This window comes from Strongylocentrotus purpuratus, unplaced genomic scaffold, assembly GCF_000002235.5.
Source record: "Strongylocentrotus purpuratus isolate Spur 01 unplaced genomic scaffold, Spur_5.0 spur5_scaffold_1, whole genome shotgun sequence".
In the NCBI taxonomy this organism is placed as follows: Eukaryota; Metazoa; Echinodermata; class Echinoidea; order Camarodonta; family Strongylocentrotidae; genus Strongylocentrotus; species Strongylocentrotus purpuratus.
In genome coordinates, this window is record NW_022145594.1 from 18865185 (window position 1) to 18885547 (window position 20363).

Below are 20363 nucleotides of genomic sequence, written 5' to 3' on the forward strand. Positions count from 1 at the left end.
TGGCACTCCCATTTTTTAAGTTTCTGACATTGACAGGGTCAAAAGGTCATGGCTTCCATGTATGATGTTTGACCAAGTATTATTTATAAGTTAATGGCTTTTAAAAATAACTACTACACTTTGTCAGATTTTATGCTTGCAATCAAACTTTTAAATGCATTTTTACTCAAATGGCATATTTGGACATAGACAGTTGTGGTTTTAAGTCCTCGATCTATTATTTTATTTCTAATGTATTCTTTTGTTCTGGAATACATCAAGTTACTTTGAGAAACGTATCAAAGCAATTTGATATCAATTCATATCTCCCACTTATACATCTATTTACCTGTATTCACATTTCTGCTTGTACATGTATATATGCAATTGTAGCACTTTTTGATGATATGCGCATACTAATTGCTATGTAACACCTGACAGGTGTATCCAAATTCGATGAAAATGGTATCAAAATGTGCATAAGACTTGAGGAAAAGAATCGAAGAACAACAATGTAAAATTCCAAGCGGTTGCGGCGCTATCTCCAAAAATGCGGGGTGGGGGAGGGGGGGGGGGGGGGGGGGGGCTCTTACGCCACCCCCCCCCCCCCCAAGTACAGTAAGGAGTAAATGACGTTAGCCATATAATTATAAATATGCATTTTTTAAGATGCTTACATATACATGTAAAGTGTTAAAGGAGAAGTCCACCCCAAAAATAAGTTGGTCTTCATAAAAGCAGATAAATGAGAGAAACAAATCAATGAAATTTTGAGGAAAATCAAAAACAAATGAGAAAGTTATAAATTGTTGGAGTTGTAATCAGTGAAGCACAAATTGCAAACTGTGTGACATCACATGCGAGCTCATATCTCATTTGCTTTGTACAAAAAATATTTTGAAAAATTAATTTCCTCAGACGTTGATTAAATGAATACGATAACATTAGCATAAAACCAGTGATCAGTAATAACATCTATCTGAAAGATGAATAAGGGTAATGCTTTTCACCTACTAACAATACTGGTGAAGGTGATAGCAGTAGTAAAGGTAACGGAGACACTGATTATATTTAATATTAGCAGTGACAATGGAAATGTTTCATTTATATTACATTTTTTTATCACCATGTGTAGGTATTGAATATCTTCAAAATTTCTACCATTTCAGAAAACTTGGTTTAGTGAAGACTGGGTCTTGGCGAGTGTCTTTGATATGTTAAGGGAATTGAGGACAAATGATGGTGTAATACCGGAGTTGAAAGATGAGTATGAATATGACATAGTGCTCCGTGAGAAGTTGGTGAAGTCATGGGGGTTAGCCCAGGAAGCCTTAAAAGGTGCCGCAGGAAAATACAAGAAGTATTAGGATATGAATGCTAGAAACAGGAAATTTAATAACGGAGATCAGGGTTTATCTTGCTTCCCACTGATCAGAACAAGTTGTTGCTGAAATGGAAGGGTCCATTCCCTGTGCTGGCGTAAAGTATGACTATGACTACATTGTCAGTAGTGTTCTTAAGAAATATCACATTAATCTTCTCAACAAATAATTTCTCAGGCAGAAGGTTAACTTGTCAGTGGCTGGCTGCTTTGATTTGTGTATAGAGAGTAGGAAGGTGTGTCAAGATTCTGCAGAAGATGCCGAGGATCAGTTTATATTGAAGGTAAATGTGGGTGCTGGGCTTATGCAGTAACATTCAGGAGAAGAATTCCTGATTGCTTATGCGAGTAACAAGTCATTACCACAGGAAGAAAATTACACAACAATAGAAAAAAAGTGCTTAGCAATAGTACGAGCAATCAAAAAGTTAAAATATTATTTGTATTGAATTGAAGTACACACAGACCACAAACCATTCTTCTATATTCAAGCGAAGAGGTTTGACAATAAGAGAATCATGAGATGGAGCATGCTCCAAGATTACAGGTTTCGGCTTGTATCGGTGAAGGTTCAGTATAATGTTACAGCAGATTATATGAGCAGAATGTAAAATGCACTATACTCATGGATTTCTTTTGTCTGTCTACCATTGTAAATTATTGGATGTGTATCACGGTTTAATAACATATTTTGTTAATGTCATTTGTTGAATACATATTGCATTTACCAGGATTATGTAATGTTGAGATTTATTTTATATTGATCTTCCCAGCCACAAATGTATACCCATCAAACTTTCTATGATAGCACATACAAAATTATTATCCTGAGCATATGTTTTGTAGAAATTCATGAAATCCACTACACAAGTTTGATATGAAGAAGAAAATATTACAGCAATATATACGCATTGTAGTTTATGCAAGTGCAGGAATATTACTCACTACATTTTGAACAGAAAAAACAGAAAGAGATGATAATTAGACAGCCACCTTATGTATCTAAATATATCAGAGAGGGCTTAATGATGCTGAACACAATGGGTTGTGCTCTTTAATGCTGGATAATTGTTTAATTTTGAGTCAAAGACATTGTCTTCAGGTGATGATGTGAACATTTGATAATCTCTACTTTGTATTAACAGGTTATATACAAACTCTATGGACATTGACGTATAGCCATGTTATAGGTTTTCAACTTTGTGCAGAATATGTCATACATATTTATACATGGATTGTTTTTATGCTAATTATCCCACAGCATGATATTGTTGTGCTATGTTGGCATTGTTTTTAGCAAAGGTTTTATTCAAAGGTGTTTGTAGACTTATAACCATGCTCAACCTTTTTCATGATATTAACGTTCTGAAGTACGGGTGCTATATAATATCATTTAAAACAAAAAATCAGATTATTGGAAACACGTTTTAGTAATTGCATTTAGAATTGCGTTTAGAATTGCATGTGCAGATTTCAACTCAAATACAAGAGAAATGTAATGTATCTAAGTCTCATGACTTGATAAAAGTAAGAATGTCATATTATTTATTGTACATTATAAAACTTGGTTGATTAAACCATAGGTTGAGAACTGAGATTTCTGGATATACAACTATATGTATATTGACTAGGATTGGTATTTAGTGATATGAGCTATGTTGTGTCATGATCTTCTGATATCATGTAATGGTTGATAAGATGAAGAATGTTATGTTTGACTTTAAAGGTTTACCTTGATAAAGCTTAAATGATAATTTATGTGCAGTAAAAATTGAAACAGTTTGTTCCAAACATTTTCATGAGATATGTAGTAATTGAGTGATTTGTGTATGTCGTACTGTTTTATAAGTATTTATCTAGGAATGTGAGAAGGAAGCTCAGTACCTAGGAATTATTTTTGAAAAGAATATTTTTGTTTATGGTAAAAGTTGTCATGATGACTTTCAATAAGATGATGACTTTAAATAGGAAGAATAGATTTTATTGACAAAAATTAAGGAACATCCAAAGACATAAAAGAGGGAGAACGAGAGCCAGAGGCTGAAAATGGGGAGGGTGAAAGAGTAGAGAAAAGGATCGAGAGACAGAGCAAGAGAAAAAGAGGGAGGCAGAGCAAGAGAGGGAGAGGGTGAAAGAGTAGAAAGAGAGATACAGAAATAGAGCAAGAGAAGGGAAGGGAAACAAAGCAGTAGAGAGGAGAAAGAATTAAGCGAGATGTGAGTAGATAGATATATAGAAAGAGAAATGTATTGACATGTAAACAATTCTTTGTCCGTGGGAGCTAGAGACGTAAACATTGCGTATACATGGGTGAATAACTGGCAATAACTCATCGTAGATAAAATTGTCATTTTATGTATTAATGCTTTTATAATTAACGCAGTCATGACAGGGAACATGGAAATTGTGAGTATTTTGAGAGCTGTTCTAAAGAATAAAGCTGATATTTTTTGCAACGAGAATATATTTTTGACGAGCCGAAGGCGTACAATCGCCGGGTTAGAGTTATGGTTAGGTTAGGGGTGGGTGTTTATAAAAGCATATTTAATACATAAAATGACAAATTTATCTAAGATGAGGGATTTTAGATAATGAAATCATGAGGAGAAAAAAAGTTGATCGAGCTGTCCCCCGAAGCACCCCACCCTGGACAACTCGACCTGGTGTCCAGGGGCTTTGCGTCGGTGTTGTCTAGAATTCCAACTTACTCCACATAGACATTACACGTAAACGAAAAATAGGATTTTCAATTCACATCTTGTCGTTGGAATATCGCCATGATCCCAACATCTGATTTATAGAAAAAAAATGTGACCTTAAGTGTAGAGAATTTTCTCAGCTACAACATATTCGAAGCTTGCAGAAAATCGAGAAAAAATAATCGAGATATTGCTCAAACAAGACTAGAATGTCCTAATGCAGATTTCAGAAAAAGTCACCTCCAATAGGCATGACACGCAAACTAAGAAAATTCTGACATGTCGCATTCAATCAAAATTGTCACTGTGATGACGTCATCAAAGTGAAACATGGTGAGATATAAGGAGACGGAAGGAGACTGGGTATAGTCATGTAAAAATACATGAGATGGACCGAGGGATGAAAGAGAAATCAGAATGCATAGGCTACTTGGAAGGGGTGAAAAAAGAATACAAAGGGCAAAGGAAAGAGGTAAAGGAAATTAAGGAACATCCTATACGACATAAGAGGGAGAACGGGAGCCAAAGGCGGGAAAAGGAGAGCTGGCCGGTGAAAGAGTAGAGACAGATCGAGGGAGACATCAGCTAGAGCAGATCAAGAGGGAGGCAGAGCAAGAGAGGGAGAGGGTGAAAGCGTAGAGAGAGATCGAGATATAGTAGTCGAAAAAGATGATAAAATCACTGATAAGAAACGAAAGCAAATTTTAAAAAAAATTACACCGGAATGGAAGTCGAGTGCTTTAACCAATATACCAAAATATGTCCCTTAGACAATACATGTAAAGCTGACAAACGGCCTTGGCATAGTCGCTATTTTAACTTTCAATTGAAAATTTCGACATGATTTCAACATCAGATCAAAAAACGGAAGGCACAGTTAAGATAGCTCATATTATCAGCTATAACATGCTTAAATTGTGGGAGAAATAGACCAAAAAACGATGAAGATATTGCTCGCGAAAGAGGGGAATATTGAATCCAGTTTTGAAAAAAAAAGTCATATAAAAATGTGAAAAATTGACAGGCCTCCTTTAATCGCAAAAATACGCCATGATTCCTTTGTCAAAATGAAATATCGTGTCGACTGCATTTGTAGAGAATTATCTCAGCTAGAACATATTAAAATTAGGAAGAAAATCAATTAATTTTTACAGAGATACAATCGATTTTCAAAAATATGCTGACGTCATAATATGCAAATTGAAATTTTGAGTTCGGATGACGTCATGAGTTAATTGAGAGTCAAATAAGACATGAAATCATATCTCCGATTCATACTCTATCAAAATATGGAAAAAAAACTGATCTTGAGTTATCCTGTTAACAAAAAAGTGTGCAAATAAATAAAAATAAAGAACAAAAATAAACTACTTGATCATGATCATGATTGTCATGATGATGATAATGATAACCATGATGATGATCATGAGCGTGATCCTGACATCTGATTGAAAAAATGAGGGGACATTTAGATAGCATATATAGGCTCAGCTACAACATACACAAAAATCAACAAAAACCAAGCCGAAATAACGGCGATATTGCTCGCAAAAGATAAGAATGTAGAATCCAGATTTGAGAAAAAGTCATCTCCCATAAGGATTACACGCAAAAAGTAATGGATCAAGTGATAACAGGGTAATAATAAAGTAAATATGGTTGTTTATTACATTATTTGCGATTGTACGTGTTTTAATATTCAAAGGAGATGGTAGAGTGAAAGGTCAAAAAGAAAAAAAAGTGAAGAAAAAAAAATTGTTGGAGACGCCCGGACTCGAACCAGGGACCTCGAGGTCGGAAGTCAAGTGCCTTACTGATATACCAAAACATTTCCCATAGAGATTACACGTAAACGGAAAATAGAATTTACAAATCCCACTTTGTAAGTGAAATATGAGCATGATCCCGGCATCTGACCAAAAAATAAAGGGCACACTTATGATAGCTTATTGTCTCAGCTACAACATACTCAAAGCTCAGCGAAAATAAAGCTAAAAAAATGGAGATATTGCTCGCAAAAGACAGGATGTAGAATCCAGTTTTGAGAAAAAGTCATGTCCCATAGAGAATACACGCAAAATGTGAAAAATTGACATGCCACCTTTAATCGCAAAAATACGCCATGATACCTTTGTCAAAATGAAATATTGTGGTAACTACATTTGTAGAAAATTGTCTCAGCTAGATCATATCAAAATTTGGAAGAAAATCAATCAATATTTACAGAGATACAGTCAATTTTCCAGAACAATACTGACGTCATAATATGCAAATTGAAATTTTGAGTTGGGAGGCCATTATGATGACGTCATGAGTTAATTGAGGGTCAAATGAGACATTAAATCATATTTCCAATTCATACTCTATCAAAATATGGAGAAAAAAATTGGGTTCACTTTGCATCCTAAAGCGCTACAATGGATTTTGCATAGGCATGTTTTTGCCCATGTATGCTATGTATTACAAGAGCTCGCACGCACGGAAATTATCTTAAACGGACGCTCATTCCGTTATTAATGGTCAGAAAAAGGTGAACAAGGTATCAAAATGCTTGTAAAAATGTGTCAAATATGATGACAGAAAAAAAATTGGCGATTCTATGTAGGAAAAAGCAATTACGCGCGAAAACGCGCGCGCATGTGCGTGCGCGCGTTTTTTGCAAAATGCTTAAAATGGCCTGAAACGTATGCAAAAAAAATTTGAGACGATTTTGAGCATTTTTATTTTTTGCGCGCGCGGTGACGCGCGGACGTACGCATGCGCGCGCGTTTTCTGACCTGAAATTGACCGGACGGATATTGACCTTAATCGTGATAAATATGAATGAGAAATGCCTTTCCGTTATGAAGATATGATCATGAGTAAAAAGTACCAAAAAAAACACAAAATGGCGCCTGGATGACGTCATGAAAACTTGATGACCTTGAAAATGTTACTCTAATGTCTCATGACAATGACCTATGACTGTGCCAAAATTGAACGAAATTGACTAAACTGATCTTGAGTTATCCTGTTAACAAAAAAGTGTGAAAATAAATAAAAATAAATAATAATAATAATAATAATAAAGAAAGAAAATTCTGACGAAAACAATAGGTGATCTGTCGTTGACAGACCACCTAAAAAGAAAAGAAAAAAATTGTTGGAGACTCCCGGACTCGAACCAGGGACCTCGAGGTCGGAAGTCAAGTGCGTTACCGATATGCCAAAACATTTCCCATAGAGATTACACGTAAACGGAAAATAGAATTCACAAATCCCACTTTATAAGTGAAATATGAGCATGATCCCGGCATCTGATCGAAAAATAAAGGGCACACTCGTAATAGCTCATTCTCTCAGCTACATCATACTCAAAGCTCAGCATAAACAAAGATAAAACGATGGAGATATTGCTCGCGAAAGACGAGAATGTAGAATCCAGTTTTGAGAAAAAGTCATGTCTCATAGAGAATACACGCAAAATGTGAAAAATTGACATGCCTGCTTTAATCGCAAAAAATACGCCATGATGCCCTTGTCAAAATGAAATATCGTGGAGACTGCATTTGTAGACAATATTCTCAGGTAGAACATATCAAAATTTGAAAGAAAATGAATTAATATTTACAGAGATACAATCAATTTTATAAAAATATGTTGACGTCATAATATGCAAATTGAAATTTTGAGTTCGGAGGCCATTATGATGGCGTCATGAGTTAATTGAGGGTCAAATGACACATGAAATCATATCTCCAACTCATGTTTTTTCCAACCATGATATAAAAGTTGGGGTCAATTGACTATCTGAAGAGCTATTTTGATTTTTAAAATGGGATGTTTTTGATCAAATTTGCATTATAGTGCCCATAGCAGCACGCGCGGATTTTGAACTTTGACGCGCGCTCACGGCCTTATGAAAGGTCAAGAGTGACTGAAATTAATGTAAATTGTCATTTACGGTAAGAGGAATATAAATCATGTAAAACAAATGAATTTGACCTTTTCCGCGCGTTGTGAGCGCGCGCAACGCGCGCGGGGACACTTACGGACGGAAAATGTTGAAATGCTTAAAATGACCTGATTCGTACTCTCCTTTGATAGTTAAGTGATTTTGAGCATTTTAATATTTTGACGCACGCGTACGCGCGCGTCGTGAACTTTATGTGACCTTTGATGACATGACCTGTTGACCCTTGACCTGAAGTATATGTGATATGAATATGAATGACCTTTGCTTATGCATCACGAAGATATGATGGATAACGTGATTTCACAAAATGGCGCCTGGATGACGTCACGATAACCTGATGACCTTGAAAATGTTCCTGTCACGTCTCATGACAATGACCTATGACTGTGTCAAAATTGAAAGAAATTAAAACAACCGATCTTGAGTTAACCGATAAACAAAAAACGGGAAGAAATAAAAATAAATAATAATAATAATAAATAAATAAATAAAGAAAGAAAATTCTGACGAAAACAATAGGTGATCTGTCGAAAACGACAGACCACCTAACTAGAATTTAAATCGTCACGAAGACGATTAAGGTGGTCTGTCTAAGTCTTATGGTAGATTTGAGAATGGGAGAAGTTATATAGACATGTAAACAATGATGATCATGATAAACATGATGATGATCATGATAGTAAAGGTGATGATGATGATGATAATGATCATGATCATGATGATGTTGATGATGGTGACATTGATGATGATGATGACGATGATGATATTGATGATGATGATGAGCATGAGCATGATCCTGACATCTGATTGAAAAAATAAGGAAATATTTAGATAGCAAATAGTCTCAGCTACAACATACTAAGATTTGGGAGAAAACTGTTGTATAATAACTGAGATACTGGTCAAAACACATTGTCATGCAGATTCATGTTTTGAAAAAAGTGACCTCCCATAGACATAACACGCAAATATAACAAATTATGCATTGTCGCCTTTAATCGAATATTTAACTATGATGACGTCATTAAAATGAAAAATAAATGGCATAATTATGATAGAGAATTATCTCAGCTACAACATATCAAAATGTGGGAGAAAATCGATCACCGATAAGTGAGATAATCTCAATTAAACAAAGACAAAAATGACGTCATCAACAAAATACATTTGTTTGAGTTTAGATGCAAATATGATGACTTTGTTTCACTTTGTACGAGTCAGGGGGGTATGAAATCATATCTCCAACTCATGCTTTCTCCAACCATGATATAAAAATTGGGGGTCGATGGACTATCTGAAGAGCTATTTCGATTTTTAAAATGGCATGTTTTTGATCAAATTTGCATTATATTACCCATAGCAGCACGCGCGGATTTTGAACTTTGACGCACGCTCACGGCCTTATGAAATATGAAGAGTGACTGAAATTAATGTAAATTGTCAATTACGTTGGGAGGAATCCAAATCATGTAAACATTTTGAATTTGACCTTTTCCGCGCGCTGTGAGCGCGCACACCGCGCGCGGGGACACAAACGGACGGAAAATTTTGAAATGCTTAAAATGACCTGATTCGTACTCTCGTTTAATAGTTAAGTGATTTTGAGCAATTTAAAATTTTGACGCGCACATACGCGCGCGTCATGACCTTTATGTGACCTTTGATGACATGACCTGTTGACCCTTGACCTGAAGTATATGTTATATTAATATGAATGACCTTTGATGACGCGTCATGAAGATATGATGGATAATGTGATTTCACAAAATGGCGCCTGGATGACGTCACGATAATTTGATGACCTTGAAAATGTTCCTGTCACGTCTCATAATGATGACCTATGACTGTGTCAAAATTGAGAGAAATTGGGTGGATGGATATTGAGAAATCGGATACACAAAAAAGTGGAGAAATAAATAAAAATAAATAAATAATAAATAAAGAAAGAAAATTCTGACGAAATCAATAGGTGGTCTGTTGATAACAGACCACCTAACTAGAATTTAATTCGTCACGAAGACGAATAAGGTGGTCTGTCTAAGTCTTATGATAGATTTGAGAATGGGAGAAGTTATATAGACATGTAAACAATGATGATCATGATGAACATGGTGATGATCATGATAGTAAAGGTGATGATGATAATGATAATGTTATATGACGATAAAAACGATAAAGTTAATGATGATGATGAGCAAAAGCATGATCCTGACAACTGATTTAAAAAATTGAGGAAATATTTAGATAGCAAATAGTCTCAGCTACAACATACTAAAATTTGGGAGAAAACTATTGAATAACAATCGAGATCCTGGTCAAAACACTTTGTCATGCAGATTCATGTTTTGAAGAAATTGACCTCCCATAGACATAACACGTAAATATGACAAATTATGCATTGTCACTTTTAATCGAATATTTAACTATGATGACGTCATCTAAAAGAAAAATAAATAACATATTTCTGATAGAGAATTATCGCAGCTACAACATATCAAAATCTGGGAGAAGATCGATCACCGATAAGTGAGATAATCTCAAATAAACAAAGACAAAAATGACGTCATCAACAAAATACATTTGTTTGAGTTTAGATGCCAATATGATGACTTTATTTTACTTTGTACGAGTCAGGGTGGTATGAAATCATATCTCCAACTCATGCTTTCTCCAACCATGATATAAAAAATGGGGGTCAATGGACTATCTGAAGAGCTATTTCGATTTTTAAAATGGCATGTTTTTGATAAAATTTGCATTATATTGCCCATAGCAGTACGCGCGGATTTTGAACTTTGACGCACGCTCACGGCCTTATGAAATATGAAGAGTGACTAAAATTAATGTTAATTGTCAATTACGTTAAGAGGAATCCAAATCATGTAAACATTTTGAATTTGACCTTTTCCGCGCGCTGTGAACGCGCACACCGCGCGCGGGGACACTTACGGACGGAAAATTTTGAAATGCTTAAAATGACCTGATTCGTACTCTCGTTTAATAGTTTAGTGATTTTGAGCAATTTTAAATTTTGACGCGCACATACGCGCGCGTCATGACCTTTATGTGACCTTTGATGACATGACCTGTTGACCCTTGACCTAAAGTATATGTGATATGAATATGAATGACCTTTGCTGATGCATCATGAAGATATGATGGATAACGTGATTTCACAAAATGGCGCCTGGATGACGTCACGATGACCTGATGACCTTGAAAATGTTCCTGTCACGTCTCATGACAATGACCTATGACTGTGTCAAAATTGAAAGAAATTAACACAACCGATCTTGAGTTAACCGATAAACAAAAAACGGGAAGAAATAAAAATAAATAATAATAATAATAAAGAAAGAAAATTCTGACGAAATCAATAGGTGGTCTGTTGACAACAGACCACCTAACTAGAAATTTAATTCGTCACGAAGACGAATAAGGTGGTCTGTCTAAGTCTTATGATAGAATTGAGAATGGGAGAAGTTATATAGACATGTAAACAATGATGATCATGATGACCATGATGATGATCATGATAGTAAAGGTGATGATGATTGTTGCTGCCGCAGGATCAAAATAACTCAACGTTGAAACGGATGTTCATTTTCTGGTGACGAATGTCTTTATTTGACTTAACGATTGTCAAAACAAAGTAACAGTGATGAACAGTGCCGTGAAAACTGTGAACATAAAAAGTATAAAATAGCACAGAATAATAAATACCGTGCGAAAGATACAAATATATATACACAAGTAAATATACAGATTACTTGTCAATTTAAAGAGTTGATAAACCAGATAGATGTTCTTAACGAGAGTTGTTCATACAAATATGATTTGTCAAAATAAGTATAAAAAGGGTTCATGATAAAACATTTATGATATGAGCTACAAGTCTCTTACAAGAAATTTGATAAACATGCATTAAGAGCATACTAGTTAAGACTATGAATATAAAAGCAAGTTTTATATGCTACTGATTTACAGAGAATTCTTATTCATGAATAATTACTCAAACATGAAATATTCAAATGGCTTTCCATAATTTAGCGTTAGATGTAAACAATCTCACGTGTGTGGAAAACTAGCTCACTGAACGCTACTAATCACAACATGAAAAAACACTTATAATGTATCAAAATTACAAACTGATAGATCATGTAAGTAATATAAAATTGTTCTAAATACATTTCTGCAATAACATACCTCGTTGGCAGGACTTTTCCATCCTTGGGCAGCAAAATATACCTTGAAACTTTGGCGTTTCTTGAAGACCCCACAAAACACGTATTGCTTGGGCCAGGTCGTAATTCAGAAAAGCCAAGGGTCAACGCGTTCACCGAACTTATCGGCACACGGATATCAAATAATTTGTCCAACTGGAATTTTACTTAAAACAACCAACGATTTAGTTTTGACAGAATTTACTAATGTTATTCGCATTTCAATGAACATTACTTTACATTTCAGTACATAATTAATGATAATAACTTATTTCTTATGCTTGAATGTATGGAACTATTTTCTCGTGCGTACTAAAAATGTGTTTGTAGGCCTTTTATTGACATTGACCCGCGCTAGGCATGCGCTGTAAATCTTTCTTAAGTAACAAAGAGAAATTACTTAAAGGGCGATGCACATGTAAAATAGGTGGTGCTATGAACAAAAATTAAAAATACTAATGACAAATTCTGGCGGCAGCCACACTCCCACCCAAATCATCTAACTGATTTTTCAAACAACAAAACTATCTATTTGAAACAAAACAAGGAATTGACCGACTTGCAAAATTTATAAATACAAATGGTCTTCCCCAAATTGAGAAAATATTTCTTAGAATGTCAGGGCAGGATGAAAGTCCAGGTTAGTCAAAGCCATTTGTCTGGGTAAAAGTGAATGTCAGCTATTAAAGTCAAGCTTAGTCTTCAATCGCCTTGTCGGTGCTGCGGATCAAAACTACCAGTTTGTGTACTGGCCTTTCAAGAGTTGTCCTCTTATTTACTGGCTTACCTTTTTTGTCCAAGTCTGGGGTCGCCATGAGAAGTCGCACCTTCCGGACTAGACCATCATCACTGGACATTGTTTCCATGACTCTCGCAACTCTCCAATCTGTCCGACAAATGGCTTCTTTCTGGACAGCATGCAGGAGATTTCTCTCAGCGACTCTTTTGATCTCAACATCATCTATGTCATGTCCCTTGCGCCTGTAACAACACCTCACTAGTACAGCTACCGCTCTAATAGCGCTGTCCAACATGGCGAAGCGGTTCAACCTATCTTCAAATGACGTAAAGGTTGAAATCTTGGTCTTTGACATTACTGTATGTACTGTCGAAGACTTCACTTCAACGTCGTCAGGAGAAACCTCTAGTGTGACATCTTGCTTAGCAACTTCACTTTCCCAAAGGAAGTCTGGTCCTCCTAACCAGTTTGACGAAAGAAGTTCCTCTGTTGTCAGTCCACGTGATGCGTAGTCAGCTGGATTATCACCGCTAGTAACATAATTCCACTGACTACAACTTGTGGTTCTCAGAATACAATCCACTCTGTTCGCAACGAACATGTGGAAGCGCTTAGACTGGTTGTACAGGTAACCCAGAACAACCTTGGAGTCGGTCCAGAAGATATTCTTGACTGAGCTGTAGTCTAGCTCCTTATTCAGTATTTTTGCAACCTTGGCAGATAAGGTTGCTGCCTGAAGCTCCAGTCTGGGGACGGTAGACTGCTTGAGCGGTGCTACTCTCGCCTTTGCCATGGCAAGAGAGCAGTGGACTTGTCCCCTTTGATTTCGTAATCTGACATATGAACATTGTCCATATCCAGATAATGAGGCATCTGAGAAGTGGTGCAATTCCACTTCCTCAGCCTCTCCGAAATCTTTGGGCTGGAAGCAGCGAGGAATCTTTGCAGTTTCTAGCTTCAGGATCTCCTGTCTCCATATTTCCCATCTTGTCCGAAGATAGTCAGGAACGGGATGATCCCAATCCATCTTTTGTTTGCACATTTCCTGCAGAATCATTCTGCCAGCAAGGACAACTGGTGCAATGAGACCAAGGGGATCATATACAGACGCAACTGAAGCTAGAATACCTCGTCGAGTGAGGGGTTGATCCTTCAGAGTAAGTCGGAAGCAGAACTCATCAGAACTGACGCACCACTGAAGCCCAAGAGCTCTTTCGATTGGTGAGGTTTGTTCACCTAGCTGAACACTTGCATTCGTGACAGTGGCACGTTCCGATTTTGGAATGGTGCTGGTTACGTCCTTGCTATTGCACACAAATTTGTGCAGACGTAGATTGCCTTTAGCACACATTTGAGTTGCGTCCTTGATTAGCACAGCTGCTTCCTGTTCAGAAGACATGCTTTTTAGGCCATCATCGACATAAAAGTTCCTCTTGAGGAAGTTGGCTGCACGGTCACCGAGTTTCTTGTGGTCCTCCGCAATCTGTTTTAAGCCAAAGTTGGCACAGCCCGGAGATGAGGTTGCCCCAAAGAGGTGGACCTTCATCCTATGATCTACTGGGGTCTTGGAGAGATCCCCATCCTCCCACCACAAGAAACGCAGATAGTTTTGATGTGGATCTGCAACCTTAAACTGGTGGTACATCTTCTCCACATCGCACATGAATGCCACAGGACCTTGGCGAAATCTCAACAGGACACCGATGAGAGGATTAATCAAGTCAGGGCCTTGCAGGAGATGGTCATTGAGGCTTGTCCCAAGATACCTGGCGCTACAATCGAATACAACCCTGACCTTGCCAGGCTTCTTAGGGTGATATACCCCATGGTGAGGAATATACCACAAGCCTTTGTCACTACTATCACCGACCATCTCTGCATCACCGCGTGCCAAGATCTCCTTCATGAATACCTTGTAGTGACTGTGATATTCAGGTTTCTTCAGGAACTGTTTCTTGAGACCTGCTAATCGACCCAAAGCAGCCTGTCGATTGTTCGGAAGAGATGGCGGTCCTTTCTTGAATGGAAGAGGCATCTCATAGAACCCATCCTCTCTCTGGCGTAAACCTTCGGTGACAACTTGAATGAATTTTTTGTCATTTTGTGACATTGCATCAGCTTGTTCAGCTTCTTGGAAGTCCCTTTCCATGAGCTGAAGGAAATCCGATGCAGTCGCTTCCTTTAAGGGAGACTGGTAAGCGAATGTCACCTTCTTGATATCGATCGGGGCCTCTACCTTCATGCTGACTGTCCTGTATGTGTGGCCAAACGAATCGAAGCTGTTGGACAAGTCAGACTGACCTCCAACAATACTCCAACCAAGGTCTGTTTGGACAGCATACGGCTCACCATTTTGGCCTCGGACTGACGTCAGAGGAGCAAGGGCCTGTGCACAATTGTAGCCAATCAGAAGACCGACAGGACAGTCTTGTTTTGGCGCTATCATATCCTGCACACACACGAGATGAGGCCACTTGGAGGCAGTTTCTGGAGTCGGGATATGACTGTCGTCCAGAGGGATAGACTGCCTAGTAAATGTGGAGGGTAGACGAATTTTCTCCGAGGAATAAAAACCTCTGACACGAAGATTGTCATACTTGAAGGTTGAGATCGATATCTCATCTGTCAAAGTTGTCAACGACAATGTGGCAGGCTGGGATTGTACATCCAGGTCTTGGCCGACATCTTCGGAAAGGAAGGTGGTGTTTGACATGGAGTCTAGTAGTGCATACACTAGAACCTCCTTGTCAGGCCTCTCTGTACTAGAAAGGTACACAGGCACAATCATTGATGTAAGGTCACTACGTTCATCGCCTTGTACTTTGTGCGTTACAGCTTGAGGATTTGAGGTCGATGCGGTTTGAGCTTCCTTCGGTTGGCTTGATGCCAAGTTGGCCTTGTTCGAATCTCTTTGGTCCTCATGAAGGCAGCTTGGATGCCTTTTACTGCACTTCTTGCAGACCAGTCTGCTTTGGCAATATTTAGACATATGGCCTTTTTCAAGACAGCCATAGCAAAGTCTTTCATTTTTGATGAAATCCTTTCTCTGGGACATGTCTTTCCGAAGGAATTCCCGACAGTCATTCAGGGAATGATGTTGTCTCTTGCACAACAGACATTGCTTCTGTGAAGTTGAGCCAGACGTAGAGAGGGTTACCCGTTTTGAGACTGCGGTTTCCTGTTTTCTCTCTCTAGTCTTGCCAACATCCACAGTGAGCAGAGGATCATTAGCAATGTCTGCTTCGTTCCCAATGAAAGAAACGAAGTCAGCAAACCTAGGATAACAAAGTCGCTCCCTTTTTGTCTGTGCCACCGAGCGATTCCATCTATGGACGATATGATCTGGTAGTCGAGCAACCATTCGGTTGATCTCTCGTATATCATCCAGAATGTTGAGATCGACAATCTCAGCCTTGGCTACCAGACACTGTTGAAGGAAGTCTGCAAACCGCTGCAGCCCATTGTGATCCTTGCTGGTTATCTTGGGCCACACATCCAACTTTGTCCGAAAGGCTTCAGCAATAGCAAATGGATTGCCAAACCTCTTTTGAAGGGTGCTCTTTGCTTGCTCAAATGCATTTTCTGACCTCAGGAGAAAGTAGCCACTGACTGCCTCCTTTGCTGGACCACCAAGATACCTTCGAAGGTAGTGAATTTTTTCACCAGGAGGGATGCCTCTTCGCTCTACCAGAGTAGTGAAAGCCGACACCCAATCTGGATATTGGAGTGGGTCTCCAGTGAATATTGGCGGCTCCGGAACGGGTAGACGACTCTGAGCCAAGGCATCAGCGAGATCTAAAACTGGTGATCTTGGCTGGAACATCGGAGCTTGGGGATCAAGCACTACTTGCGCTTGCTGTGACACGATGGAGGCTGGTTCATCAATCAATTTGCTTTCTAACTTGGGAGATGCCCTTGGGATCACATCAGTTGGATTTGGCTGATCTTCGATCTTTTTGACAACAGTTTTACCTCCACGCGAGGATGAAGAAGAGACTGTGCTGGTTCCATCTTCTTCATCGTAGACTCTCATAATTGCTTCTTGTGCCTTGAGCTTGCCTTGTAGTCTTTCCTCTTCTAGTTGTCTTTTCAGCTCGGACATTTTGAAAACTACTTGCTTCCTCCTCATTTCTTCCTCAAGTTCCATTCTTTCGAGCTCCTTTTCCCGTTCATTTTGAAGCTTCTGGGCTGTAAGCTCTTCTTGTAATGCAGCGGCTTCTGCTGCGACTGCAACTCGTCGTGACGATCTGGAAGATGTCCTCGAGAGTCGTGATTGTGTTGAGTGCGCCAACCGAATTGATGGTTGTCTAGAAGAAGACATGTTGGATACCTTATCAATATCCGATAAGATATTACGAACAGAAATAGAAGATTCATCCATTGCCTCAATAACCTCATCATCAATGGAGTCTTCATTGAGCCTTTTTAGCTCAACAAATATCTCCTTCAAAGAATTGAGCCTAGCAGTAATGTCAAGCTTATTCACTGCTAAGCTATCACCATCAATGTTTTGAGACAATAAGCTATTTCGAGTAGATTGTATGATCGAATGCAAATCTATATGTTCAACAAAAAACTTACCTTGAAGGTCGTCTTCTTTATTCTGCAATGCTTTCTCTGTCAATTTGACAGGACGAGTGGAGCGGCGAAGTGTTTCAGGAGGTAAGTTAGTCGAGTCAGTAGTCAAGTTATTTTCAGTTGGTTGTTGCCCTTCCATATTGAACGATATATTTTTGAGGTAAATAAACCAACGAGAAAATCAGTGTTTGAGATCAAATTTAAATAATCTTGACCGAAATTTGAAGTTTGAATTTGAATCAAAGTTTGGAAGTGAAATAGAAATGGGCGTGTGGGAGTGGGCTGGTAACAGCAAATGGCAGTAGCTGATAACAAATAGCAAAGATAACTGCTTTAACCCAAATCTCAATTCGGGCACGATAAAAACACAGCGCTACGCAGGACATACAATTCGATACATTCAAGCTTTGAAATAATAAAAATATCAAACGTAGCATAGAATTAATGATATTATCATGAATCCAAATCAATTCCAATATCAACAAGGTAACCCGATTTCTAATCAATTTCAAATTATTATGACCTTTTGTTCCCTTGTTCTTAAAGGAAAACACTATCGGTAATCAGTTTCTTTTTAGTTTAGAAATTTTTTCAATCTTAATAAAAAAATATCCTTTCAAATGAACTTGATCATGTTATTTTGTCTCAAAATCATCTATAAGTGCACACACAAGGTTATTCTTGATGAGATGTTACATACACATAACAAATTCTGTAAACTTATCTCCACTCGTTAGATAAGTATTTTAAGAAAATTATAATCTTAGCTGAAAATTTAAATCCCAAACATCATAAGGGAATCAAATCTTATGTTGTTTTAAATTACGTTATCCAAACAAATCAGAATAAATAGCTGTTACAATTCTGGGATACGAACCAAGACTCTGTTAGAGATCTTAAAGGTTTTAAATCTGAAATTCTCTCGAGAAGTTGATATGCAAGCCTAAATCAATCTTTAGCTTGTTTATTGCTTAAGTTTCCAAACGAGAAATTTCAATCGCATATAAATGTTCTAGTGTTCTTTCTTTGATTTCAATCTTCAATTATTTTGATGAAAATGAACCTGACATCCTTGAGCGATGATCAACCTCCAAGCCGTTTGATTGCCCGTGTCTTGCCGAGTTCCTCGTCAGCTTCCTTAGTGGCCAGGTGAGGACGAATGCAGTTCCAGACATCACATCAAATATTTGGCTTGAGTAGTTGATCCAATTATGGATTTCTCAGGTGTCATGTCCATCCGAGTTTTCACTGTTGCTGCCGCAGGATCAAAATAACTCAACGTTGAAACGGATGTTCATTTTCTGGTGACGAATGTCTTTATTTGACTTAACGATTGTCAAAACAAAGTAACAGTGATGAACAGTGCCGTGAAAACTGTGAACATAAAAAGTATAAAATAGCACAGAATAATAAATACCGTGCGAAAGATACAAATATATATACACAAGTAAATATACAGATTACTTGTCAATTTAAAGAGTTGATAAACCAGATAGATGTTCTTAACGAGAGTTGTTCATACAAATATGATTTGTCAAAATAAGTATAAAAAGGGTTCATGATAAAACATTTATGATATGAGCTACAAGTCTCTTACAAGAAATTTGATAAACATGCATTAAGAGCATACTAGTTAAGACTATGAATATAAAAGCAAGTTTTATATGCTACTGATTTACAGAGAATTCTTATTCATGAATAATTACTCAAACATGAAATATTCAAATGGCTTTCCATAATTTAGCGTTAGATGTAAACAATCTCACGTGTGTGGAAAACTAGCTCACTGAACGCTACTAATCACAACATGAAAAAACACTTATAATGTATCAAAATTACAAACTGATAGATCATGTAAGTAATATAAAATTGTTCTAAATACATTTCTGCAATAACATACCTCGTTGGCAGGACTTTTCCATCCTTGGGCAGCAAAATATACCTTGAAACTTTGGCGTTTCTTGAAGACCCCACAAAACACGTATTGCTTGGGCCAGGTCGTAATTCAGAAAAGCCAAGGGTCAACGCGTTCACCGAACTTATCGGCACACGGATATCAAATAATTTGTCCAACTGGAATTTTACTTAAAACAACCAACGATTTAGTTTTGACAGAATTTACTAATGTTATTCGCATTTCAATGAACATTACTTTACATTTCAGTACATAATTAATGATAATAACTTATTTCTTATGCTTGAATGTATGGAACTATTTTCTCGTGCGTACTAAAAATGTGTTTGTAGGCCTTTTATTGACATTGACCCGCGCTAGGCATGCGCTGTAAATCTTTCTTAAGTAACAAAGAGAAATTACTTAAAGGGCGATGCACATGTAAAATAGGTGGTGCTATGAACAAAAATTAAAAATACTAATGACAAATTCTGGCGGCAGCCACAATGATGATAATGATAATGTTATATGATGATAAAAACGATAATGTTAATGATGATGATGAGCACAAGCATGATCCTGACATCTGATTGAAAAAATAAGGAAATATTTAAATGGCAAATAGTCTCAGCTACAACATACTAAAATTTGGGAGAAAACTGTTGAAAAACAACCGAGATACTGGTCAAAACACCTTGTCATGCAGATTCATGTTTTGAAAAAAGTGACCTCCCATAGACATAACACGCAAATATGACAAATTATGCATTGTCACCTTTAATCGAATATTTCACTATGATGATGTCATCTAAATGAAAAATAAATAACTTATTTCTGATAGAGAATTATCTCAGCTACAACATATCAAAATCTGGGAGAAAATTGATCACCGATAAGTGAGATAACCTCAATTAA

At 37.4% G+C, this 20363-nt stretch overlaps 1 protein-coding gene across 2 annotated transcripts; it reads right to left on the bottom strand.

The window, feature by feature from the left end:
* Window positions 1-11613: 11613 nt before the first annotated feature.
* Window positions 11614-19950, bottom strand: LOC115918255. 2 transcript variants are annotated; one of them, XM_030977780.1, is made up of 3 exons: window positions 19455-19950; window positions 12221-18928; window positions 11614-11694 (listed from the first exon to the last, which is right to left on the bottom strand). In XM_030977780.1, the coding sequence occupies exon 2, from the start codon at window positions 17691-17693 to the stop codon at window positions 12933-12935; it is 4761 nt and encodes a 1586-aa protein (XP_030833640.1). In that variant the 5' UTR covers window positions 17694-18928; window positions 19455-19950; the 3' UTR covers window positions 11614-11694; window positions 12221-12932. The 2 variants fall into 2 exon arrangements, with proteins under 2 accessions (XP_030833640.1, XP_030833641.1); XM_030977781.1 differs by lacking the exon at window positions 19455-19950 and having other exon boundaries at window positions 12221-19107.
* Between the last annotated feature and the right edge of the window lie 413 nt (window positions 19951-20363).

What these genes read in the sequence shown, in the direction of transcription:
- LOC115918255 (XM_030977780.1), bottom strand. Translation starts at nt 17,693, where the DNA reads ATGGAAGGGCAACAACCAACTGAAAATAACTTGACTACTGACTCGACT.